The sequence below is a fragment of the Cataglyphis hispanica genome, chromosome 3 (assembly GCF_021464435.1).
Source record: "Cataglyphis hispanica isolate Lineage 1 chromosome 3, ULB_Chis1_1.0, whole genome shotgun sequence".
Lineage (NCBI taxonomy): Eukaryota > Metazoa > Arthropoda > Insecta > Hymenoptera > Formicidae > Cataglyphis > Cataglyphis hispanica.
Window position 1 is genome coordinate 9,004,597 of NC_065956.1, and position 26,364 is coordinate 9,030,960.

The window sequence follows — 26,364 nt, forward strand, 5'->3', positions numbered from 1 at the left end:
AAAGTAATCGGTCGTAAAGTAATCAGATCTGCATATCTTCATTCGTGCATCTACATAATTGACACGTTCTTGTAATATATGTAAAAGGAGAAAATTATCTTAATTTATAATGTGTGTGTTGAATCTGCATGACTCACAATTAGTTATTGAAAATCAACTTCAAATTTAATTGTATTGATGTTCTTCTCTACATAGTCACAGAAATTTTGAAATTTTTTGAAGTAAAAATTGTATTGCTATAATAATTAAATATAAAAAGTAAATCCTCTTACACGGATAAGTTACTTAAATTTGCTTGAATAAAATTAAGATTTATCGGAAACAAAAACTATCTTTTTCAATCTTTTTCCTTCTTCTTCTTTACAAACTTGATTTTTTCTCTTTTTGTTTATAAGATTATTCCATATATTGTAATAAATAAATAAAAACAAGTAAAAAAATTATTGTCAAATTCAATCAAACATTTTTGTCAACGCTTAGCAGATTTTTTCAATCTATCGATGATTAATATTGCCATGATAAATTTTATGTATAATTAATTACACGAAAAAAAGAATCATGGATTAATCGGAAGTAACACACATTTTGTTAATTTTTTAAACTTTCAATTTTTTCCTCAAAACAAATAAAAAGAAGATTTACATTATTTTTTATTTTTCTTACACGTGAGTAAAAAATGTCGGACTTACATCCAGGAGGCGAGCCCTTCTTCATGGTGATCCTGTAGGGTTGATAAATATTGCTCGGCTCTACTTTGCCGTACATTGTCCGATCCATCGCCATCTTTCTTTACCCACTCACACATACACACAAATGCACGTTCTTCGGCTGTGTACGTCCACGAGGACGTATCGGATACGCGTGCACGTGTTCACTCACGTGGCGCTCGTCGAGTAAACGATGACATAAGCCCCTTCCCCTACCTTCAAAAAAGTAATTACGGTACGTAATTCGATGTTGCGTGACGGAGAATTGATGCTAATTTGACGGATTAACGCGATAAGAGACGTCACTTCCGAAATTATGCAAGTCCGATGTACTGTAAAAATAGCCAATTATCGTTTCGTAAAGTGTTAATAGCAAAAAATTTCCCGTTTTATCGGACTAAGCTATAAAATGGGAAAATTTTTGTACATGTAAAAATAAATTTATATAAAGAAATTTAAATTATCTTTGCGCGCTAACGGTTGTTAATAATCAATTATGAAGATAATATCTTGAGAGAATAAAAACCTATTTTCCTATTAATCTTTGTGGCTACGAGATGAATGAACTCTAAAATATCTACAAGTAAGAGCACAAGGAAGAAGAAGAAGAAATGAAGCATCTCAAAGTACTTTGTTGAGCGAAATGATTTACTCGACGGTTCAACGAAAGAGGTTGACCCTTTATTGTGTCAGTAAGGTGAACCGCGGATTATTTTAGCCTACTAATTTTAACACCGTATAAATTTCATTTAAAGCTCTCTTTTCTCTAAATCAAATTAAATGACAATATACATCAGAATAATATAATTTACTCGAAATGTAATTATTATTGAAAATACTATTATTGAAAATAAAAATGTTGAAAATTTTTTTGCAGGAACTAATCGTCGATCTTATCCCACTCCGTCGCCATAATTAAGAAGCAATTATTATCTTTGATGTGTTTCTTCCCAAACTTATAACCTTCAGAAATGCATTTCCGGTGTAACGATGTTCAAAGTTTCACCGAGAAAATATTATAGTAAAAATTAAAATAAAATTTTTGTAATCGTGGAATATGTTAATATATATAAAATAAATCACAATATTTTTATTTAACCCCTTCCCGTGCTTTAACGATTCTGGCTCGTGATGAAAATTTTGGCCCAAAAATGAATATGACGAGCCAGGCTCGTGAATAGATAGTCGGCCCAAACGTAAACATCACGAGCCAGACTCGTAAGTAGATAGTCGGCCCAAACGTAAACATCACGAGCCAAGCTCGTGAATAGATTGTAGGACCCAACAAAGACGTGCAAAGTTTGTTCTAAGCATGGAATACGAAGCGAAACGAAATGGGAGTGTGAGAAATGTAAAGTAGCTTTACATCTACCAGAGTGTTTCAGGAAGTATCATACCATGGAGGATTTTTAGAGTTGTTAGTATTTTCTTATTAGATATTGATTCAAGGTGAACATTTATAATAATTAAATTTTTTGTTTACAATATGCTATTTATTTTTAGGCGTGGTATTATTACATTCCTTTGAACAAACCCACAGTTGAAGATGCAAGGATTTCTATTGAACTGTTGTTAATTCATGCAATATAATTTTGTAACTGTTATCGATTATTATTAAATAATATATGTTTATAATGTCTGCAAAAGGGAAAAGGTATTAGATTTTATTTCCACAACAGCAGTATCGTGGAAAAGTGTCTATATCTGAGGTATTTACACTTCGGCTCGTATTGTGACCTTTCTCGACCATCAGCTTAAGAAGCGTTAACGCCTAACACTTGGGCCCAAGTTTCGTCGAGCTAAATGGCACGGGAAGGGGTTAATAATTATTATATACGTTATTATATATGTTATAATTTACAAAGGAGTATTGTGTAATTATTCAAATATTTTGATGCATAAACAAATGCATAATTTACAGTTTTTGTAGTAACAAATATTCTATGACGTTATATTCAATCTTTATAATAAATGTTGTAAAAGAAAATGTATTTTCCACATAATTCGTACCGTGAAATTTTTTTCGTATACTTAAAAAAATTGTCCTGTATCTAGATAATGTACTTTAGGGAAAAGAAGCATATAATTATGTTATATGGCTTTACTATATTTTCTACTACTCTCTCTTTCTCTCTCTTCAATTATACTATGATGTTACTGTGCAACTATAGATTTTAACGGCACAACGTATCTCCATAACGGATTGTCTCCTTAACAGGCGACATCGGCACGATTTCTTTCCTCGGAAAATGCGAATTTCGGAGTAACGAAGCGGCCGACGGTGAAAACACGCGGAAACACGGAAAACTTGCTCGCGACTGCACGATCACGCGCACACGGCGACGTCTTTGGCGACAGAGCCGGCGAATAAGAGTAAATCGAACCGGCGCACGCGGGTGTATTTCCGGCGCTCACCCGCGCTCAGTGTCACACGGGACTCTCTTTCGGTCTCTTTCGTCCTGGCCGCTGTCTCCACTTTCATAGAAAGGGAGGCGACATGACGTAGAGAGGAAAAAGAAGAAAAAGAGACGGGTAAATAGATGGAGAAACGAGAGTCGAATAGATGCGAGAAAGACATCAGAGTATCGAGCATCAGATCGATCGGCGACAAGAGTCAGATAAAGAGATCAGGACGATCTGCAGGATCAAAGAGATACGGCTAAAGAGCAATAAACATTATTCTTTACAAAATATGGATATATCGAATATTGATATATTGCTATTTTTTTTAATTTAGACGTTTTTTGAGTGAGTTTTGACACAATAAAAATATGTATCACATATATTTATCGATCCGTTGTATGCTAACATCGCTATCGTTATCAAGGTTACCGTGTTATCATGAACATCCAGCCTAACGGCTGAAGATTAACGCGTTCTACGAATTACGCAACATTCATCTCCGACGTGAGTTATACATATCTCACACGAGTTCTATCATTCCTAATTAAGGGAAACCCACTTATTTTCCGAAAGTATATTCGAATAATTGAATAATCAAATCATAACAGTTTGATACACAACAATAAAGTTATGGAAGGTAAATTCTAACGTTCACTCGATGAGCGCCGCTAATTAGAGCTTCACACATCGATGATGACGTTTAGGATCCATCAATTATAACGCCACCGCGACAAAGTATATCTGCCATTCACCGGAGTTTGTGTTAATCACTAATTAATATAAAACCACGGATGTAAACAGACGCGTCGATTAAAAACGCAAAACGATATCTGTGCCAAAGATATTTTATTTATATTTTTTATTAAAAAAAAAATATATATATAGTGCTATGTCAATGCACTATATATTTTTGCTTGGAATTACTACAATTAGATTTTCTTTTTTCAATTTATATTATAATGTTCTAATGTAATTTTATATGCTATACATCTTCTGGAATTATTTTCGAGATTATATCTTTTTGGCACTGACGTCTCGCGTTTCTAATCTACCCGAGTAACGAAACGTCCCTTGTAACGTCACAAATGCATCGAGCGGCGATACCTTAACGAGTGCGTGACAAACTAATGTGCAGTTGGTATAACACTGATGCAATGAGACCTTCACGCCATATAAGAGTCCGAGATAATAATTACGCTTATGCCCCTCTCTAACAGCTTTTCCTCCCCATTCACGCCGCGAATATTCAGCATGCTTTATCCGTGGATTTGTAATGACCGACAGTGTCCGACATCATTCGTTAGTGAGTCGGAAATGAGTCGAAAGGACTGCTAGCGAGACAAAAGAGCTTTCAAATTGGGATTGTATCGACAATTAAGGAACGAATATCATCGTATATATAAAAAAAAGTGCTACGGGTACTGTAATTCAAAATTATTTTTTTTTTTGCGCGACACACACATGTAAGAGTACTTATACACTTTCGAATTTTAACCATGTCAATGAGTGAAATAAGAAAAAAGTGTTATATGGATATTAGATCTACAAATGCTTCGTTAAAAAATCATAACAGGAATATCGATAATTATATTTCTTGATTTTTATAATTTAAAGAGGCGAAAGAAAAATATTATAATATAAGTTTATGATAGAAATAGAAAAATAAATATGGTAATGAATAAAAATAATTCATATCGGTTGTCAAAATTAAGTACGAAATCAACGTGAAATTTGAAGAGTAAAAAAATTCAATTTTCCGAAAATATTAATTTTAACAAGTGCAAATTGTTATTTTAAAATATAAACCTCTTCGTACCCTTCACATTATATAATGTATAAGTAATGCTGCTCACCTTCAGTAGCTTTAAGTAATAAACACAACTAAAAAAATAATTAAATTGGGAAGAAATGTATTATAAATTTATTCTATTTTACGATTCTATTATATAATTGTATATAAAGAATTTTTTTGGGCACGTTTACATCTTTTTCTTATTTCCACTCCATAAAACACGATGCAATTGTTAAAACTTAAGACACTCTATATATCTGCGTTTAATGTGATGGCAAAAAGTAATAAATTTTTTATTGTTCGTACAGTGAATAAAATATCGTACAAATATAGGTTAAAATAAGAAAAAATTCTTAAGTAAATACAATATAAAGTTAAAGTGGTCATTATAAAATTATTAATTGTCCCTATGTTGAATAATATTCTTTTTATCACACAAATGTGCTTTTTAAGAAATTAACTAAAGACATTCAAGAAGATAAAAAAATGACGCTACTTTTTTTTACATATAACGCTTCCCATGAACATCAGAAAATTAATCCGAACACAAATTCCTTCAGCTACAGATAATGAATTTAGAATTAATATTCTTCTTTATCGAAAATTCGATAAAAATATCGTTACAATTTTATATAACTTTAAATTGAATCCTGCAATTAGTCTGTAAATTTTTGCAAAAAAAGTGCAGATAAAATTAATTAGAGAACAAAGCAATTAATTTATTAATCACTTTTAATTCTTTGATTATTTAATAATTAATCAAATAATTAATTTTTAATTATTCAATTAATTTAATAATCATTTATTAAAAGCTCATCAAGATATAGCTAAATATATCCTAACGAATTTACAATGAAAACTCAAAAATATATGTACAAACAAAAATTTCAAAACAATGATTAATGAACGCTTAGCAGTATCTCAAAATCCAACAAAATTCCAGCGTTTCTACGCTTGACAGACGCAAATAAAAACTTATCTCAGACTGTCAATATTTTCAAGAAAAAAAGTACACTGGTATGAATACGTCAATAAAGACGAAAATATTTACATATGATACAGATGTTGAATCTCAAAGTGTCCATACCTTCGATGAACAATGTAACGGTATCGATATCTCGACAAGTATGTGCATTCCTGCGCGCATTTGACAAGTTTAAACGAAAACACATCTCTAAGTGTCGAAAGTTGTTGGGTCCCGCCAATATTTGTCAGTATTGATAATTTGTATATAATATCGTGATATTGATATCGCGGCGTCCCCGTGCTTGACAGGCGTCAAACGTCTTGTAGGTTAGCTGGGCGCTTTTGGGAGCTGATTGCGAAGCATTTACTCACCTAAATCATCCATGATGTGCTAGCCGGACGCGGGGAGATCACCGTCGCACGAAATTCCGGGATATGTATATATGGTCTGGTCGCGTGTCGATCACTCGCGGATTACACGTCGTGCGGATCACGAAAAAGTGCAACACACGCTGAACAAACCGCCGCGATTTACTTCACGCGGCGAATATCAAACATGGAGGCATGTAGGAGCCCCGGTCCTCGATAGGAGCAGTAGCCGCCCTATTGCGTTATGGTGCCCTTAAACACACTCAAGCACTGTAAAAAAAAATTTCAATGAAAATATAAACAAGTTATTAATATGTGAGAATTATGTGAAAACAAATTTGAATTTATAACGTTGCTGAAATAATAGATAAATTTTTAATTCAACATTTCACATATTTTTTCTTATAACTGTACTGTATAAACAAATAACAGTGTTGTATAAATCATGTAACATCGTAAAATTTTGAAATAAATAATAAAAAATAAAATTTATGAAATAATATGAAAATTGAAATAAATTTGACGACAATAATAAATTATCTATTTGCAAATATGTATTAAAAAATCACTTTATATGAATTTTATAATTAAAAAAATTATTATAAAATTAAATAAACTGTTAAAATATATGCCGATTCAAATTATTTATATATGTTTATTTTAACAAAAAATTTAGCAATGTTTATCAAAATATACCAGATTATAAATAGAAAGAAACTCTGATTGTTTTGTAATATGGTATTCAAAAAAGTTAAGAATCTTTGCAAATATATGTAAACATATACAGAAAATCCTGAATAAGGATAAATTATATATGCATCACATAATATATGCTAGACATTTAATATTGCGAAAAAATGTTTGTATGTATTATATAATACAGTATTAAATATCTCGATTTTGTAAGAAAACAACTTTTAATAAAATATATAAATATATAATTCCTGAAACATCCTTTAAATATTTAGAGCTGCATAAAAAATAATATTGATTTAACAAATATCTTTTATTTAATCTCTCAATGTTTTGTAAGTTTTCACAGAGTGGTTACATTTCCAGCCATTAGTTGTATATATCCAACATTCTTTTCGTGTCCTGAGTATCGATGGAATAGTAGATACCTATGTTTGACCTTAGTAAGGAATTAGATACTTTGGTTTCCAAGAGTGTGATGATTAAACCAGAGCCAAGATTGAATGCCAAGATTGAATGTCAAGATCAGCCAGGATTAACATGTGCCTCCTTATTATGTTTCCACACACCAATGAGCACATCGTGTGTTAGAAACTTTACAGATGCCAAACTGTCAAATACTAATTTTAAGTCACACTGCGCATGACCCAAATATATATTTTTCAAACATATTTTCATGCACTATAATTTTGTTAAATTATATATATATATATATATATATATATATATATATAATTTAACAAAAATATATAGTAATTTCGATAAAACCTACTATATACATATGCTATATACACATTTGATAATATAATTAATTAGAACGTAAAAGAGGAAAAATCTCCATATGATTGCGACAAAACTTTTTTCTTTTTTGTAGCGGGTTCTGCATTCGCGTCTCGTTTGTCCAATCTAAAAATCAGATTATATATTAAAAATAAACAAAGCATTGCATAAATCAAAATAATAAATAATAATTTGAAAAAAAGTCGATAGCTTACTTCTCTTGTCCCAATTTTACATATTTTCCTATACCGGATCGGTAAATCTTCGGTTTGTCGTTCTTATCCCTTTTGTCCATTGTTTTACTCTCACTTGCTTCTTGAGCTAATCGTTCCACTTCAGCAGCTCGTTCTGTAACCAGTTGTTCATCGGCTTCTTGAAAGGGATCCACGAAAACTTGAACACCCTGTATAATTATATCTTCTATCGGTCGATCTTTATTGTCCACCTCCACCTTCTCGATTGCGTTCAATGTATCCAGACCTCCGACTATCTTCCCGAAAACTGTGTGCTTGCGATCGAGGTGTCTACACGACCGAAACGTAATGAAACTAAAACGATAATGAAAATATTAAGAAAAATCAGGCATGATATAGTTGTGACATAAATGCTTTGTTTTAATCTTACAATTGGGATCCATTGGTATTTGGACCTGAGTTTGCCATAGACAAAATGCCTCTGCCTTGATGTACCAAGTTTGGCTTGAACTCATCCTCAAACGGCTTGCCCCAAATTGATTTGCCTCCATTACCCGTATTAGTTGGATCACCTCCTTGAATCTGCAAAGAAAAGCGAAATATTTCGATTATTATAAAATAAAAAAAATAAAGCAAGAAAAGTACAAATATAATCTTTGAAACAAATTGTTCTCAATTTAAATATTTGTCTTAAAAACTGAATGTGTATTTACCATAAAATTTCTTATTGATCTATGGAACTTTGTACCATCGTAATAACCATTCTGACAATGTTTCATGAAGTTTTCACAAGTTTTTGGAACCAAATCACAGTAGAGCTCCAGATTCAAAGCGCCAAAATTTGTAAGTAATCTCACATATCCTAAGTAAACAAAATAAATAAAAGTAAATAAAAAAATTAATCTTTAAAAAAAAAATTAAAATTAAATTGTTCTTTTATTACAGGTTTAAACAATATAATAGTAATGTAATAACTATGATAACATACCCTTCTTTTTGACTCTCTCATATCGCACTAAATCTTCTGCAATTACAGCTGCTTGATGGGTAGTCTCCGCTGGCATTATTGTTGAAGTAAAACCTGCAGCTACTGCACCAGTAGAATAATGTGCCTATTTATAAATAATAAATAAATAATAAAATAATAGAAATAATTAAATAACTGAAACAGAATGCTTTTATATTTGTGAATATACAAACAGCATTAAATTTATCAGCTTTCTTAGATGTTTCATCTTTTTCACTACTTTTTGTTGGTTTATAATTTTTCTCTAATTCTGTCAAGATTTCTTTAGTTTCCATAGAGACGGTTTTTAATTTTGCATTTGGATTATTTCGCTCTCTCACAGTTTCTGAAAAAATATCATTTATATATAGCACATAAAAAATATTAACAAAAAATAAAATAAAAATAATTTGTTTCAAACTAAATAAACACTTACCTTCGTCTTCTACTCTTATGTTATTCTTAATATGATGGAATGTAGACAAATTGAATTTCATCGCGTTATTTGGATCTTGAATTGTAATAATATCTTGGCGTGTAAATGGTTGATCATTTATCAAATCTTTCCAATTACTAGCTTTTATGTTTAATTGTTCAACAGCCTAAAAAATAACTCTTGTATTGAATTTCTTATTTACATACATTACACAAAAAACCATTATAATTGATAACTCTTAATAGTACTATAAGTAAACATATAATAAAATGAGATAAATAGTTTAATAAAAAATTTTGATATTTATATATACTTACTTCATAAGAAAATACATTTCCTGTGTTTTTAATGGCAACAATGTGTGAATGTTTTGTGAACAATTTAAAAAGAACAGGGCACTGATATTCATCCTGCATATTTTTATGAAATTTTAATTTGATTAAACTTTTTGCATCCAATGGTTTACCAGTTACAGGATTGTGTTTATATTGTTTTATATAAGCCAGAATAGCCTCTAATTCAAATACGTTGCCATGTGGGTCACAATAAGGATGTTCGAAGGGTTGCAGAGACAAACAGCAATGATCAAACGGTAAACGTCTGAACGTTTTCTCTTCACTCGTTTCCAGAGTCGTCCCTGATTTTCTTCCACCGTATAGTGTTGACCACTCAGTATATGTTAAATACCTGAAAAAAGTTCCAAAAAATTCTCAAATACAAATTAAATTAAAATTGTCAATTACACAAATTTAAAGTAAGATATTTTCATAAGTGCATATAATTATATTTGAAAAAACCAAAGTATGATAATACTAAACAACTCACATCTTATCTTTCTGATGCTGGCGTTTCCCCATTTTGAACTAAGTGTAGTAATTATTTTAAGTCGAACAATATTGAACAATACAAAATTATCAAAAAATTGTAAACTGTAAATGTTTCACGAAAATTAAATTCGATGATTCCAAGAAGTATTGTTCACGGATTGTTGTATGACTGTCGTCTATATTTTGTCCATTGATTAGTTTCCACGATTGAAGTACCACTGAATGGAGATCCTCGAGTCTAATTTCGACTTTTCACTGATTGGTCATTTCATTATTAGACCAAATATGGCAGAATTTGCCGCCATATCTTAAATTTAAAAATCAATTTTAAAAAACAGAAAAAAAGAATGATTTATTATACATATATATAAATATATTTAAATAATTAAAATTAGAATACATATATTATACATATAAACATTATATTTAAATAATTAAAACTAGAATTTAAAGCAACAAAATATTTTTCTATTTTTTTTTTTAATAACATCACTAAAAATAATTATTTCAAGCTCATATTTTATTGAAAATATTTTTGACTTTATTAACTTTTATTTATGAAGACATTAATCAGAAATATTGATTTAAAATGTATTTTACCTTGATTGCTGGTATAACATCAATACTATAGATTTTTAAACCAATAACCTCTATATAATTAATAATCAATCGCCTCTATATACGTTTGATAATTTTTAAAATGATAAATTTTAATAGCAAAGAATAAAAATGTGAATAAAGTATAATATAATAAATTAGAGCATATTATTTTTATCTTGCATAAATTATTTTAGCATAAAAACTGGCACAAATTATGTGAAAAATATAAGAAAAGTTATTTACCAAATAAAATCTTTTGTAACAAGAACTTATTCAACTTAATAAATTTCCTTATGTAACATTTTTGGGGCCTTAAAAAGTGATCATTTTACTGTATTTTGTTATTATCACATGTATGTTTCGAGTCAATAGCTCTCATAATTGCCTCATAGGACCGTTTACAATCATTTCCACTAAGAATTATAATTTGATCTTTATTGAAGACTTTTTTTAAATTAATTTTCAATTTCTCATAATTTTGGTTGCTTGCTCTCAATCTTTTTAAACGTTCCTTCAAAATTCTTCTATATCTATCACTTTTTACTATTATTCTATTAAACATTTCTTCGCGTCTTTTCATGGCATTTCGTAGTTTTTTACACGTTTGTTCACTCTTTCTCAATAAATCTCTTAATTCCTCACACTGTTTTTTCCAATCTATTTCTTCTTTCATGTTTGTAGACATAGATGTATTTAGACAAACTTGCGATATCGGAAGTAAATTTATATTATTTTTTTTATCATTTATCAAATTATCACTGTCAACATCATTTTCATCTTTATCATGATTGCTGAACAAAATATTTTGATCCAGTTGATGAAAAGGAAAAATTGTGGGCACAGCATTACATTTTAATTTCTGTTTACCATCACAGCGAACTTTTTCCCACATATCCTTAGAAAAATGTGTCTGCATATAGAAATAATAAACACATTATTAAACATATTCTATACAAAAGATCTATAAAATACAAAATTGGTTCACATACTTCGCATATGCGACTATTTGTTTTAGGTTCCCAATTTGGTACTCCAATATTGGTAATCCATAACGCTTTCCGTTCGCGATCTGTAGGAAAACTTCTCATTGAAAATCCTTTGGCGGTTGAATTACTACAACCAGGCACACAGCAACCCGGCATTTTCGTAGAAAATATTGAAATATTCTCTAATGAATTCCGTGTGTAGTAATAATGCCAAACATCACCGGTTTAAAAATTCAACAATAGTTTTCTATATTAAGATTGCAGAGTATGCGAGATATTTATGTTCGTTCTTTAAAAACGAAGACTGTTCGTTTTTAAAGTGCATTTGGAAATTCTATTGGGTAGTGGGTAAAGTATCATTCAATTGACCAATCAAAAGACAAAAAGATTTTTGCTCCTTTTATCTCGATTGGTCAATTAAAAGCTACTTTGCTTCACAGGTAGAATTTTTGAACGTACTCTTATTTGTTTATCTCGTTCTTACTGTGCGTTTCTAGTTTTAAGATTAGGTTAGAGGTTCTCGTGAAACTTGTTTAAATAACACTGTAAAAAAATGTCGAAATCAATCGGAAAGAGAATGCTTAAAAAAATAACCGAGAAGATTGATCATTCGTCAAAATTACGCGTGACTATACCTGCGGGCTTGGCGTCATCCGCACCACCCCTCGGATCTCAACTCGGACAAGTTAGGATATTATCATTCTGTATATTTTTTACGATGAAAACAAATCTGCTAGAACAAATATAAAAAAAAAAATTTTGATTGTCATAAGAATTTTTTAAAAAATGCGTTTTATTACATATTTCTGAATAGTACAGAAATCCATTAAAAAATCTTTGATGATATGTATTAATATGTTGCGGAGAATGTGAATTGGTAGAATATATTTTTGGGATTGATTTTCCATGGTGGAAATTTGTCATCTTTGCAAATATTTATGACTTTTACAATTATTTGTATATATAAATTACCTTAATTTTCAGCATATAATAATTATATTTTGCTCTTAATCCTAGAGGAATATCAATATTGCAAATTTTTGCAAAGACTTCAATCAGAAGACAGCCAACATCAAGGAAGGCATCCCTTTGCCATGTCGTGTAAAAGTGCGTTCAGATAGAACTTATGATTTAGTAATTCACAAGCCACCTGTAACATATTATTTGAAACAAGCAGCTGGAATACAAAAAGCAAAAATGAAGAAAGGTATATATGTGAATATTATTTTTTAATAAATTATCACTCTGTTGTCTTTAAATTTATGAGTGTTTCATTTCTGAGGAATAGAATGACAAGTATTCGAATTTCTTGATACTTCAATAAAAAAAGACGCAAAAATATTTTAATGTTGGACATTGAAATAAATAATATGCAATATATATATATATTAAATTTGTCAATATATCTTACAATCAAAAATAAAACAATAATAAAAGTAAAATCATGAATAAACTTCTTTTTTTCACAGGCGAAGTGGCTGGTAAGATAACTCTGAAACATTTATATGAAATTGCTAAAATTAAGTCAGAAGATCCAACTATGGCATTGCTCTCTTTGGAGCAAGTCTGCACTATGATGGTCGGCATCGCGCGCACATGCGGCATTGAGATTGTGCGTGAGTTAGATCCAGAAGAATACAAAGAGTTCCTGAAGAAGAGAGAAGAGGCTATCACGCAGTATCGCGAAGAACTACGTTTAGCTAAAGAAAGCAGGATGCTTAGAACAAATTGATTCATAATTATCGTAGCATATTTAAATTTCTGTTAACTATAATATTTCACTGTACATATAAATATATATACATTAAAATTTATGTATAATTGTATCAATAAGATATTTCTTACCTATGTTTTCCATTTATCAAAAAAATTATCATTTACAAAAAAAAAAATCTAAATAATAAGGTGCTTCTCAGATTTTACAGACTAGTTATATAACAATTTATTAACGACAAATCATATTTTATCAGAAAATATCAGATTCTTATTTGACAAACACATGTTTATTAAAAAAAAAGAAGAAAGAAATTTTATATATGTAAATGGCCGCATTCGGAAGAGAAAAGTTCAGTTTTCAAAAGCTCAGTTATTGTCTTGTCAACATTCGATGTTGATTTATTGATTTTTAAAAGAATCAATATTCAATTGCAACTAGGCGGTTTTCTCTGCTGAATGCACCCAATCTTAACAATATCATGACTTCAATTTATGAGGGAGACTGAGAGATGATTGATAAATTAAAAGAGAGCAAATAAAATATACATATACTTTACAAATTATTATATGCAGAGTATCAAACATTTATACCACTTATCACCTACAAGTAAAAAATATATATATATCTCAAAAATATTTTTGAAAGAAAGAACACTGCTCTCCTAATTAGATGTTTAGAAATATATTCGGCCTAGTAAAAACTTCCATTAAAACAAATAGAAATCCTTTGTCCACAAAGAATCGACCGACTTGTTTAGATCGAAGTGCATCAAACCAAGATAAACATAATAAATTGATAATTTGAAGAGCGCCCAGCGCTCTGCACAGGATACCCAGCACCTATCCCATGAACTTGAACAGTGTCTAAGTTTCTCGCCGTATACGGAATGCACGCAGCACTTGGACATCTCCATCATGGCTGACATTCTGTATTGGGTGCATAGCGAATACTCGATGCCACGCATCAAATCGTTGGTCTTGAGAATCAACAACATCTGTCGATTGACGCGTTCTAATATGGTACTGATCTGTGGCAACAAGTTCGGGATATGCTCTTGAAACTCCTCTTTTTCTTTGATATTATATCGGGTCTTACGCACGCCTGACATGACTGTATCCCACGTTCTACCCGATACCATGCATGACAACAAACCATAATAATCGGCGACGCCGAGTCGCGCGCACTGTTCCTTCATGGCGATCTGATCCCCATCGAGGATCGCCAACCACAGCTTCGAGTAGTCCCATCGAAACTGATCGGACAGATTCGCGTACAAACCGTGATCCAATAGCACAATCTCCGCCTCGGAGTTACGATTGCGTACTAGAATGTTGCCTGGATGTGGATCCGAATGCACGAAACCTTCGATGAAGATCATGTGACTGTACAGACGACCGAGCTTGCTAGTGACTTCGTATGGATTTAACTGATGAGCACGCATATATTCGAGATCGTTCACCTGTCCGCCATCCAGAAATTCCATCGTGAGGACGCGTGACGACGATACGTCCCAATATATCTTCGGCACTCTCAACCAGTGATAGTCACCGAAGAGCTTCTGTACTTTCTCAGCGTTTTTGCCCTCACGGGTGAAATCTAGCTCTTGTGGAATGTTCCTCTTCGTTTCGTCGACCAGCCAATCAAATTTGAAATCCGGAAATACTAATGACGTAATCTTCACCAGGGCCGACATAGTCTTGATATCGACATAGGAATTACTCTTGACAGCACGATGCTGCACCTTAACGGCCACCACATCGCCATCCCTGAGGACAGCTCTGTGCACTTGTGCAAGACTAGCAGTGCCTAAAGGTTCTGGATCAATGCTCTGAAATATCTGGTATGGATCTTTCTTAAAGTCTTCTTTAATCACAGTGAGGACGTCCTTGAATGAAGACTGGGGTGCTGAACTGTGCAATACTCGCAAAGTGCGCACATACTCCTGAGGTAGCAAATAATCTAACGCGCCCACATGCTGACCTACTTTAATGTAAACTCCTTTGTTGGCACAGCAAAGTTCTAGCAATCTCTGCGCTCCATATTTATGAACATCTGATTTCAGTTTCAGATATTCTGCTGATGTCTTGTCCAATTTACTATTGTACAATTCTTTCTTATAATAATGACCTATATCAAGCACTGCAAGTACAGCCCGGCTTAGTCGTACAATTCCAATGGCTCCAATGTCATATTCGTTTGCTCTAAGAGATGCCAGGGTGCCTAACCCAATTGTTCCAACAGCAGTGGCTTTGAGCAGTCTTCTGGATGTAAAAATTGCCATTTGATTGACATCTGCGACAAATTTTTATTGTTTTCAATGTTTTCAGAAGCATCATAATAATTTTAATTGAAGTGATGCAATATAAACTGTCTTTAATATATATTTTCTTTTGAGATATATCAAAAGTTACATAATTAGTAATATATATGCAATATTATATAACATACTGACCTAAAAAGCATTAACAATTAAAAATTCGCATAGATTCGTGGGATACAATAACAACTTGTAATTTCGAGCTGGTTATCGAAGAATGCGATCGACGAGTCTTCGGCAAGCGATCAGCTAACCTTATCATAACTCATATATGTTCTGAATGAGTCTGAATGATTCTATATTTACTTTGCATGCAATTTCGCTTGATGTTCCGAACGTTTGACATTTTCACGATCTGTCACTTTTAATTGGGTCAACCTTGTCTTGCAGCCTCAAGTCGAACCACGTGGACAAAACGTATCAGTAGGACACTAGATAATCGCAGATAATCTAATCTGTATATACAGATAACCTATAACAGAAAACTTGTAAGATTGTTGGTATGATATATATATACATACATACATACATATACATATACATATATATATATATATATATATATATATATATATATATATATATATATATATATATACACGTATATACAGGATATAGGATGAATCACGCTGGAAAATATAAAACATATCTGTTCTATATATTGAAATTATCATTCCTAAGTACAAACAACTTTTAAACTGCCTTGCATTAGAAATTTTTGTACATTACTTGTGTATATTTTGTGTTAAAGTTATAAACTTATTAAAAAATGAATCAAAGTGAAATATATGACATGAATTTTATATTTTATAATTTTTGATGCAATTTAATAAAAGATTATATATTCATATAGGATGCGTTCCGTTTCATTCGCATTAAGCGCATAGATCGTCTGAAAATCTATAGTTCACATAACATATATTATAGATTTTCAAACGATCTATGCGCTCTATGCATGAAACGGAACGCAACCATAGAGTGAAATATATTATTGCAAATACATTTGAAAAATTCTATATATCTATATCTTTATTTTACATTTTTTTTTAGTTTTACTAATAATAATATAACTTAAAAATATATATTAATTAAAAAGTATATATCGTTTACGAAGTACATTTCTCTTTATATGCAGTGTTGTAAAAAATAGTAATAGCTTTGAAGACTTTTATGTGTTTATATGATTTATATATAGAAAAAAATATCAGTTAATGTTCTTATTATTTCTTTTTATAATAATTATAATTTATAATATACATATTGAATATAAACAATAAACATTATGCAAAATATCTTTTACATTACTCTGGGGTAGTTAATATCACAATGATATGTACAATGTACTCGCTGAGTTAACATTTAATACTCGTCCCTCCTGCGGCCTGTTCCATCATCATTTTCTAAAACAAAGAAGATCACACAACGATTAATATTAATACAAGAAATAATATATTTTCCTCCTTTTCCAAAAATATATTTTAAAATGTTTCTCGTTACCTTGATTTGCGGTATAGCGTTCGTTAATTGTAAGCCCAGACTTCTAGCTAGAACAATGGGAGCTGCAGTGCCCCGATAAAGTCGATGAAGCGCATCGATAACGAGCATCGTCGGCACATTGTGACGTTGTCTCAGCGTCTCGTATCGTTTCAAATACTGCATATTATTGAGATGGTAACCATTCACGGCGGCCTCGGCAAGCATCTGCGTCAGCACCGTCACATCGCCGAAACCTAAATTCACGCCTTGACCGGCCAAGGGATGGATTCGATGTGCCGCATCCCTTAAACAGAGAGATATTAATGTTAAATATAAAATAAATTAAATAAAGAAGCTATTAAACTCTTGCTACGATGAAATCTTTACAAAGAAATTTTAATACAATCTCAATTTGACAAGATAAGTTTTGAGAAATTTGTTGCCATAATTTTTGTTGAGATTTGATTCGCTTCTTCATACATTTTTTATCCATTTGGCTCCATTTTTCCGATCGATTGATATACTGTTAAGATTTGAAATTTTCTTACCCGATCAATACTGTTCCCTCTTGGACATAAGATGCGGCGTGGCCGAAACCTAAAGGAAACGCCGCTCGCGATCCTTCGACAATGGCTGCTACGGAGGGTTGCAATTGCCTGGACACGCCAGTCTGAAGAGATAGATTTGCGAGCAGTTGGCGGAGCGCATGCATCCCGCTCTCGACGACGCCGTTCTTTGGGTAGACTCGCCACAACGCCTCGTTTATACTATCGACGAACTCTTCCTCCGAGACTTTCAATAGTTCTTTTGCTTTTTCGGTCGTCACGGACCATACAAGCGAACTGAGAGAATCTGTCAACTGTCCGAGAATTGTAGGATCGTTATCGCAGTTAAATCAAGTATTAATTTTTTTCATTATTTATAAAAATGTACTGTTGTACAGTTGTATGTATGTGTGAATGATATTTTATAGAGATGATATATTTATAGACATTCTAAATTTTTTAGACTTTTATATTACATTATTGTTCCAAGAAAATCAAAATTGATAACAATAGTTCGCGAAAAGAATGGTAACTTTCTTCGATTTCCCCACTTATCTATTTCTCAAGCTCTATTGTTGTTGTTATGATTATATGATTCAACATCCCCATAAGATATTTGTACTTCAATTTTTTGATAATTTATTTCGCTCGATCTCAATGAATCGCCAACTTCATTTATGGCATGGTTTTTAAAAGCTACATAGAATCTATCACCAATACACACATCATCCCTGATTACGTGTCCTATTCGCGGAAATTCTATTAAATAAAAGAAAAAGTTACCGGAAGCAATGCGATGGGTCCAGTTGGGAGAAACCTCTGCCAAGCGACGACATTCTCCGTGGGCTGAAATCGATTAATGAATATTGTAATTTCTGAAAATTCAAATGTCAGCTAGATGTCAAACAAGCAATCTTTGAGGAGAATATTACTTCGGACAGTTTGAGAGTCGCAACGATGCCTAATTGATTATACTGCCAATTTAGATAGGTCACACCCATTGTTTTTCGCACTATCGAATTAGCGCCATCGGCACCTACCTGAAACAAATGTCAGCTTTATTCATTAATGATTTCAATGATATAAATTACATTTTAAAATGATAAAGGACATTTTAAGAATGTTTATCGGGCTAATGCAAAGATACTGCATATTGCGAGACGAATGTTTGAAAATTTACAAGCGTGTACAAAAATAGAAATCAAATCTAGTCTAAATTTTCAGCAGAAATGCTGGAGATGATTCGTTGAATAGTTAACGTAAATGCCGCTCTATTTATACACACAAACCTACGGATATTGCTAAAGATTACATTCTGATATAATGTTTCAATAGCAAAAATATACATTTCAGGTAACAAAAATAGTCGTTTTGACGTCAAATTACATCAAAATGACTACTTTTGCTATCTGAAATATATCTCAAAAAATTTGTATTTATATAAAAAATACATTTACAATAATATTATCAACATTTAATATCATTAAAATAATGTAAAAACATTATTTATCTTCTTCAGATCAGTTTATAATTTTCTTATGAAAAAAATTGTGTAATTATACGGAAAATAAATTTTTCAAATAAAACGTTAATAATTAATAACGTTATAAAACATTAATAATTATTATACTATTATTAAAATACAAATAATATAAAATCGTCATTCTTGTATTCTCATTCAGATCTCTTCTTTAATTTTCCTCGCAAATTAAAGCAGATGTAAGTCAGTCGTCTTAATTGTTCAATTACCATAAGCGAATTGTTAAAATATATTTTTTCGTATCTTCTAATTAATTAAAAACCTTTATAAAAAAATCAATATGTGCTATGTTTCGAATAGTATCATTAATTGTCGAATCCATCGAATAGATCCTGCTATATTTATGCAGGGAATGACCATGGGAGCGGAATGATAAGACAATAGTTCCCGGCAAGAGTTCCGCAGGAAAAGAATTTGCGGTCGGGGATTTTCTTTCCTATTTTCGTCGCTGAAAGAACGCGAGGAGTGAGAGAGAAATGCAAGAGATTAATGGGAGCTAAATATATAACATGTGTTTTATAAACACATGTGCGTATATACTGTGAGATATACAAAGAGCCAGAACAGTCAGCTAAGTGCTCAGTATTAGCGAGCAAGAGTGCGCGGCAGGAAGTAATCAATTTGACATCAAAGAAATTTAATCAAACCACCAATCTAATAAGATGTTTATGAATCATCATCACGTATTGTCAAAATCTGAAAAACAATTATATTGTGAATTTGTTTATTAATGTAGAATCAATATTATTGATATGTAGAGAATGACGTCAAGTTGATTTAATGAAGAAATTCTCTACGACTGGCCATGTTATTGGATATCTCTAAAAAGTGCGAATCCAAAGAAAAATGTGACTATGTCGATTCTCAGGAAGAACTTCTTTGAGAAATTCACTGGCAGTCGTTTAACGCGAGAAGCGCCAATGATGGAGACTGCCAACAAGAAGACACCGTCCATCGTAATCAACAATGAGGTCAGTGAAAGAAACGATCATCGATGATCTTTCGACTCTTCGATGCCTTGATATATATATTGTGTTTAGGAAGAACATGAGGATATTTGGTTGAGCGAAATAGAAAATGGCAGTATCTCCTCCGAGGACAGTTCGGAATCTGTCACGTGTTACATACGAGCCGCACCGATGACACAAGAACAACCTTGGAGCAAGGAAGAAGTTGAAGTGGCATTATCAAATCTTCCAGGAGGCGAGACCGCTCTGTCTCTAATTTCCGTTCTTCATGGCGATGCTCTACAAAAGGTTCTGAAAGAATTTCAATGCTTGACTCTCGACGAAAATGTAGATCTCAGGCATCGCAAGCTCTCGTTACCCACATTTGCAAATGGGTATGGAATGATAATTGCATCTGTAATTTAGTGCATTATATTAAGATAAAATAAAAATAAATAAAAATAGAATTTGCTTATTATAATTATTATAATTATTATATATCTTTATATATATTTATATGTAAATTTTGTTGATATGTTGAAAATCATATTTTTTTTATATAGTGTATAATAAAAAAGATATTTATAAATAAAATTTTTAATTTTAACATTTAATATCGTACTTTATAATTTAGCATTTTATATGTCTGTAATGAAGTAATGTGTAATTGTGAACTATAATTGTAATTATTAATTTAGAACTTTGCATGCAGATTTATGCGAAAAGCTCTATTGGCTAACGAAAACGGAGCAGCGGCCGCCGCAACTCCGGGACAGCTACTTGCAAGATGGCCAGACACGTGTTTACTGATTTCTAGTTGGCTGGGTCATGTAGAGATTGCGAAAGCTTTGTTGAATAAAGGCGCACCAGTTTCCACAAGTGACAACGATGGAAGGTTTATATTATTTGTGATAGATAGACAGACCTTGCCATTCAAAAATTAACTGAATCTTTTGATGACCCTAACTTACCTCTCATAGCTAGCTGTCATTTACCAGACGCCTTGATTAGAACTGACTAAAGTCATTCGAGCCTGTTACAATTAATCCTTGATAGAAATTATATATTTATATACACTACTATTCTCAGAACGTCGTTACATCTGGCAGCGTGCGCTGCATCTACGAAAATTGTGGAAGAGCTATTGAAACACGGTGCTGATCCATGTAAGTGGGATTTCGGGAAAAAATGCACCCCATTGCATTGCGCTGCCGCAGCTGGTTGCGTTGCAACCGTCAAATGTCTGATTAAATCGGGCGCGGATGTGGATGCCGGCTTATCCGGCAGAAGTCCGCTTCACTATGCCGTGCTGAACAACGCCGGGGATTGCGTCGAGGCTCTATTGCAAGCAGGTGCTTGTCCTAATAATCCACAGGTGCTTTTTTACAACAACTACAATTTAAGCACAAATTTAGTAAGGAAGTAATACTACAAATCAGAAATCAATGAAATAAAATTCAAACGGCAAACTGCATGTCATACATGTTATGCGGGGAAACCGTGCAGAAACTTTTCCACCAAAGTAATATGTCTCTTCGGGATTCAAACTGAGATATCTTCGATAAATTAATTCGTTGGCAGGTTTATACTGAGACACCTTTGCACGTAGCGGCTGGTCTTGGCAATGTCCATTGCACCAAGTTGCTATTGAGTCACGGCGCAGATGTGAGAGTGCAAATGGGAGTCGCGAGATCAACGCCTCTACACTTAGCGGCTGAAGAAGGCAGCGCGGAATGCACTAGATTACTGCTAAACGCCGGCGCGAGTTGGGAAGCGAGAAACTCGCGTGGTCAGACGGCGATGCACTTGGCGGCGCTTGCCCAATCTGTAGAGACAATGGACGTGCTGATTAGTGTCGGTGCGACAGTAGACGCAGAGGACAATGAAGGGCGTACCCCTTTACATGCTGCGGTTGCGAAGGCCCTAAGAGGCAGCGAATTGATCAAGACTTTAATACAAGTTTGTAAATCAATTAAAAACTTTTTTGTTTTACTTAACAGAATAAATTCCGCTTTAATAAAAAAATTATCGCGTCACATTTCAAATAAATTACACTAAGTTATTCCATTTATGTATAAAAACTTTTAAATAATGATTTTAGTATATAATGATAGAATTAATAAAATTCTTTTTTTGTTCAAAAGGCAGGCGCGTCAGTCAACAAAGCGGATAAGTTCGGTTACACGCCGCTGCACATTGCGGCCTTGAACGAGAGCTCATCTACGGTGGTAATATTGTTGTCAAAAGGTGCCGATGTGACGGCGCGTACCAAAGGCGGCATTACTGCCCTTAGCTTCATCATACGCCGCACCCCGGATGTGTTATCGCGATTTGTGGCGCGTCTCGATCAAGCAATTTCGCTGCACGATCACGAACTAGGCGATGTGGATTGTGAGTTGCGATTGGATTTTCGACCGTTGGTACCGGGCGGTCGCAGCGAGACAAACCTAATGCTCTGCCTGGTAGAGGTCGGTCAGGGCCATATGCTAAAGCATCCGCTATGCGAGAGCTTTCTTTATCTTAAATGGCTGCGTATTCGTAAATTCTTCCTGCTCAGTTTCATGTTTCATTCGATTTTCGTCGCTTTCTTCACCGGCTTCGTCGGTGCAACGTATTTATGGCACATGGAGCGGCTGAGCAGTGTTCTCCTTTGGCCAGTCCTAGGTTTCACCTGTGTGCTCGCAGGTAAAGAGATCTTCCAGATCGCCCATGGTATTTGCTGTTATGCTAAACGCTGGGAAAATTGGCTGCAGTGGAGCGTGATCGTGGCATCCGGTATTATTCTGATTCCGCCAGCATGTGACTGGCAGCATCACATCGCTGCTCTGGGTATCCTGCTGGCCTGGATCGAGCTGATGATTGTGGTCGGTCGTTTCCCCATGTTCGGCATCTACGTACAAATGTTTACCCAAGTGTCCATCAATTTCTTCAAATTTCTCTCGGCCTACGTTTGCCTGATAGTCGGCTTCTCTTTCGGCTTCAATGTGCTGCACGAAAAGTATAAGTCCTTCGCTAATCCGCTGATCAGTTTACTCAAAACGGTGATTATGATGTCTGGTGAGCTGGAATTCGAGGACGTTTTTTTCGATGAGAAGGCACCGCTCATGTATCCTGGCACGGCACATCTCATGCTTCTTAGCTTCGTTATTCTGGTAACAGTGATTCTGACGAATCTGATGGTTGGCCTGGCTGTGTCAGATATCCAGGAGTTACGCAGAAGTGCTGGTCTCGATCGATTGGTGCGTCGCGCTGAACTGGTGGCTCATCTCGAGAACATGCTGTTCTCGAAGTTGCTCGATTGCGCTCCCGCGTGCAAAATAATACAAGCGTGCAGAAGAAGCGCGCTGTTGCTACATTCTCCGTACCACTGCGCCCTGCATATTCGGCCAAATGATCCGCGTGAGAAACGTTTACCGCGGGAGCTCATCCGGGCGGTATATCGCCTGATCAGCGAACGGAAAACGAGACGAGCGACTTTCCGTGGCGGCGTGCCACCGCAAAATATCGTCGCGAATGAACCGAATCACGAGAGACTCAGCAGAATGTACAGCAACGAGAGTAATCAGCAGCTGAACGAGTTTGCGGCTGAGCTGAAGAGATGTTCGTATAACATCAGTACCAGGTTGGATAGTCTGACAAACAAGATGGAGAGTATTGCCCGAGATTTAAACCTAACGATGCATTTACATTAACATTGCCTAATATTCTGTCTTGATCATTTATATTGTTCGAAAAAAAAAACGACAAACCGAGACACTCGAATGATCTGCTAGAGTCCAAAATTAAAGATAGAAAGATGCAAAAATGTGATAAGAGATTCAAATAATTAGCAATTCAAAAATGTTTTGAGAACTTTAACGACATAATCAGTGGTGATCCAATAAAAAAATGAATAAATCTAATGAATCGCGTATTTCCAAAACGATTTATATAGATACATATATTTATCATAAATTATATGAAATTCAATTATTTTTTTATTTTGTACTTACTAGTAATCTAGCTGCATACTGCTTTCCTGATTGCAGCTGTACAGAAGCGAATTCAGCCGATGTCTTCGGGAGTTTTACACTGGTGATCTTAGATTCGTGAACCACAGTTATATTCTCTTTCAGAGAAAGTTGTTTGTTGACTGCATGCAACAGCAGATCGTTTTCAACTATGTATGCCAAATCCTCTGACAAGTGATCTTCGTTGAATGTTATCATAGCATCAGAACATGCATCCCATACCTACTAAAGAAATTATGCTTAAATTTGATAGAATTTTTAATTTTTTGTAATATGTAGAATAGAACAATAAAATAATAAAAAATAATAAACATGACTCTTAAATACATAAAAAAAAAAGATAGAAGTGGCTTTAAATATACAATCAAGAAAAGAAAAAAAAGCTGGCTAAGCATCAAGGTAATAATTATAATGCAAAATCTTCTAAATAATATTTATATCAAAACAATAAATGTCCAATCAAATAGTAAATGTTTCGAGTTTTCCAATCATCTTCAACAAATAAGATACATAAAAAGATCATATAATGAAACTATCATCAATACTTAAATCTAAATGCAGAGATAAAGGGTTACATAAATGTAATAGTCAAAATGTCAAAAAAAAAATTAGATTAGACTCTTGTATTCTGTAGCATAAAACTAATAAAAATTATTAAAAAGACATCCTATGACCCTATTATTTTTTAATTATAACATATTTATTGTAAACATTTGCTATTTGCTACACCTGTCAAGACATCCACTATTGTAAGAATAAAAACATGTTAATTTTTATAATGCTAATTCTTGTTACATATCAATCTATTATAATAAAATTATATTATTAATACAAACTTGGTAAGCTTAAAAATTTAATAATTCAAAGACAGCGGAAAAAAAAATAAAGAGTATAAAAAACTACCTGCATTTTTCGTACTGGGCAATAACGAACAGCTTCTATATGTTGCCATGCTCCTAAGCTAGACAATAAAGTACGAGTCTGCTGATTCAAAGCGACAACTCGATTGGAATATCGCTCCTGCGGTGTGTATTCTTGTTTAACACTACTCTCCAATAGTAAGACTTTCTTGCCTTCCAATCTTCGATTGTTCCCTAAAAGAAATAAATAAATATTTTTACTTTTTTTTCACATAGAAAGCTTGACAAAAACTCACAACTTGAAAAAATAGAGTCCCTGTTTCAAGATACCTAGATATAATTCTGTTATATTGCTAACAACAATTTTTTAACAGTCACAGAATACTGTTTCTCTTATATCATTTTGATGACTTCTTTGATAACAATAAATATAAATATAAATATGATAACAATAACAAGAATTAACCTATGGCACATGCTAATGTCGCGCCGATCATGCCACCTCCGGTGATAATAACGTCATATTTTTCTTCATTTTCTACGGCGGTCGAATAATTTTTCCTCGATACCGCGATCGCACTGGGAACAGCATGCTTGCATTTTTGTGACAGCGACGTGAAAACGAAGCGGTATGACAGCACCACTTCCTTGAGCGCCGCCATTTTGTATCGCTAATACTGTCTCGATTCTCGTGGATTATCCTCTCATGGATCGTGGATCGACCCTTCGCAATTTCCGCTCGTGTCTAAAGCGTGAAAAAATGCATTTTTACTCGCAATTTAAAATACTAGAACATTACAAGCGTGCTACGCGATGCTAGTTATGTGTGTGCGTTTAATTATTTATTTATTAAATATTGCGTTTAATTACTTATATATTAAATATTTCTTCGTTTTTTTTCAAAATCAATTAAATTAAATTACATACTTCACGCACATACATAAAAAACTTTAATAATAACTTATTATCACTGTGCGTAATATATATTAAAATGACAAAACATCACGCGCTAATAAGACATTAATAAATCCATATATGTATACACGTATATAATTTCTCCGCTTTTTGATCCACAATTATGATCTAGGATGGACACATCAACCGACCGTTTTGCCGTAGCACCGTAAAGTGGAATTCACAGTGAATATAGTAGTTCCGCCAACTCTAAAATGAATTCAGATAACGCTACTGTA

The 26,364-nt window shown here is 33.1% G+C and overlaps 7 protein-coding genes across 9 annotated transcripts in view; 2 read left to right on the top strand and 5 right to left on the bottom strand.

Annotated features, from left to right (window-relative positions):
- The window catches only part of LOC126848242 (paxillin-like), a 28,349-nt gene extending 21,849 nt beyond the window's left edge, over positions 1-6,500 (bottom strand). Inside the window, exon 1 of one of the 2 annotated variants that reach the window (XM_050588989.1) lies at positions 6,241-6,500. In XM_050588989.1, coding sequence (XP_050444946.1) covers positions 6,241-6,253 — 13 coding nt within the window. In that variant the 5' untranslated portion in view covers positions 6,254-6,500. Of the gene's footprint in view, positions 1-689; positions 1,026-6,240 lie in introns of those variants that run through there. The other variant, XM_050588985.1, reaches the window with a different exon arrangement.
- Positions 6,501-7,224: 724 nt separating this feature from the next.
- LOC126848340 (RING-type E3 ubiquitin-protein ligase PPIL2) lies at positions 7,225-10,346 on the bottom strand. The gene is made up of 9 exons (XM_050589162.1): positions 10,172-10,346; positions 9,664-10,033; positions 9,347-9,512; positions 9,105-9,256; positions 8,893-9,016; positions 8,618-8,766; positions 8,335-8,486; positions 7,926-8,258; positions 7,225-7,836 (listed from the first exon to the last, which is right to left on the bottom strand). Exons 1-9 carry the CDS (start codon positions 10,201-10,203, stop codon positions 7,743-7,745), a joined length of 1,572 nt encoding a protein of 523 aa, XP_050445119.1. The 5' UTR covers positions 10,204-10,346; the 3' UTR covers positions 7,225-7,742.
- LOC126848341 (uncharacterized) lies at positions 10,300-12,100 on the bottom strand. Of its 2 annotated transcripts, XR_007687249.1 has the most exons (3): positions 11,763-12,100; positions 11,017-11,683; positions 10,300-10,428 (listed from the first exon to the last, which is right to left on the bottom strand). XR_007687249.1 is itself a non-coding variant. In XM_050589163.1 (2 exons), the coding sequence occupies exons 1-2, from the start codon at positions 11,913-11,915 to the stop codon at positions 11,102-11,104; spliced, it is 735 nt and encodes a 244-aa protein (XP_050445120.1). In that variant the 5' UTR covers positions 11,916-12,100; the 3' UTR covers positions 10,728-11,101. The 2 variants fall into 2 exon arrangements, 1 of the variants encoding a protein (XP_050445120.1); XM_050589163.1 differs by lacking the exon at positions 10,300-10,428 and having other exon boundaries at positions 10,728-11,683.
- Positions 12,101-12,218: 118 nt separating this feature from the next.
- On the top strand, positions 12,219-13,573 carry LOC126848343 (39S ribosomal protein L11, mitochondrial). Its single transcript, XM_050589164.1, has 3 exons — positions 12,219-12,444; positions 12,777-12,966; positions 13,229-13,573. The coding sequence occupies exons 1-3, from the start codon at positions 12,313-12,315 to the stop codon at positions 13,489-13,491; spliced, it is 585 nt and encodes a 194-aa protein (XP_050445121.1). The 5' UTR covers positions 12,219-12,312; the 3' UTR covers positions 13,492-13,573.
- A 423-nt stretch (positions 13,574-13,996) lies between these two features.
- LOC126848339 (aarF domain-containing kinase 1) lies at positions 13,997-16,273 on the bottom strand. The gene is made up of 2 exons (XM_050589161.1): positions 15,929-16,273; positions 13,997-15,768 (listed from the first exon to the last, which is right to left on the bottom strand). The coding sequence occupies exon 2, from the start codon at positions 15,755-15,757 to the stop codon at positions 14,183-14,185; it is 1,575 nt and encodes a 524-aa protein (XP_050445118.1). The 5' UTR covers positions 15,758-15,768; positions 15,929-16,273; the 3' UTR covers positions 13,997-14,182.
- A 159-nt stretch (positions 16,274-16,432) lies between these two features.
- Positions 16,433-26,300, bottom strand: LOC126848213 (ubiquinone biosynthesis monooxygenase COQ6, mitochondrial). Its single transcript, XM_050588902.1, has 9 exons — positions 26,215-26,300; positions 25,638-25,916; positions 25,215-25,405; positions 24,294-24,533; positions 18,747-18,854; positions 18,598-18,660; positions 17,818-18,128; positions 17,291-17,573; positions 16,433-17,193 (listed from the first exon to the last, which is right to left on the bottom strand). Exons 2-9 carry the CDS (start codon positions 25,831-25,833, stop codon positions 17,146-17,148), a joined length of 1,440 nt encoding a protein of 479 aa, XP_050444859.1. The 5' UTR covers positions 25,834-25,916; positions 26,215-26,300; the 3' UTR covers positions 16,433-17,145.
- Positions 19,220-24,286, top strand: LOC126848211 (transient receptor potential channel pyrexia-like). Its single transcript, XM_050588900.1, has 6 exons — positions 19,220-20,325; positions 20,395-20,696; positions 21,014-21,196; positions 21,391-21,676; positions 21,883-22,260; positions 22,446-24,286. The coding sequence occupies exons 1-6, from the start codon at positions 20,209-20,211 to the stop codon at positions 23,991-23,993; spliced, it is 2,814 nt and encodes a 937-aa protein (XP_050444857.1). The 5' UTR covers positions 19,220-20,208; the 3' UTR covers positions 23,994-24,286.
- Positions 26,301-26,364: the final 64 nt, after the last annotated feature.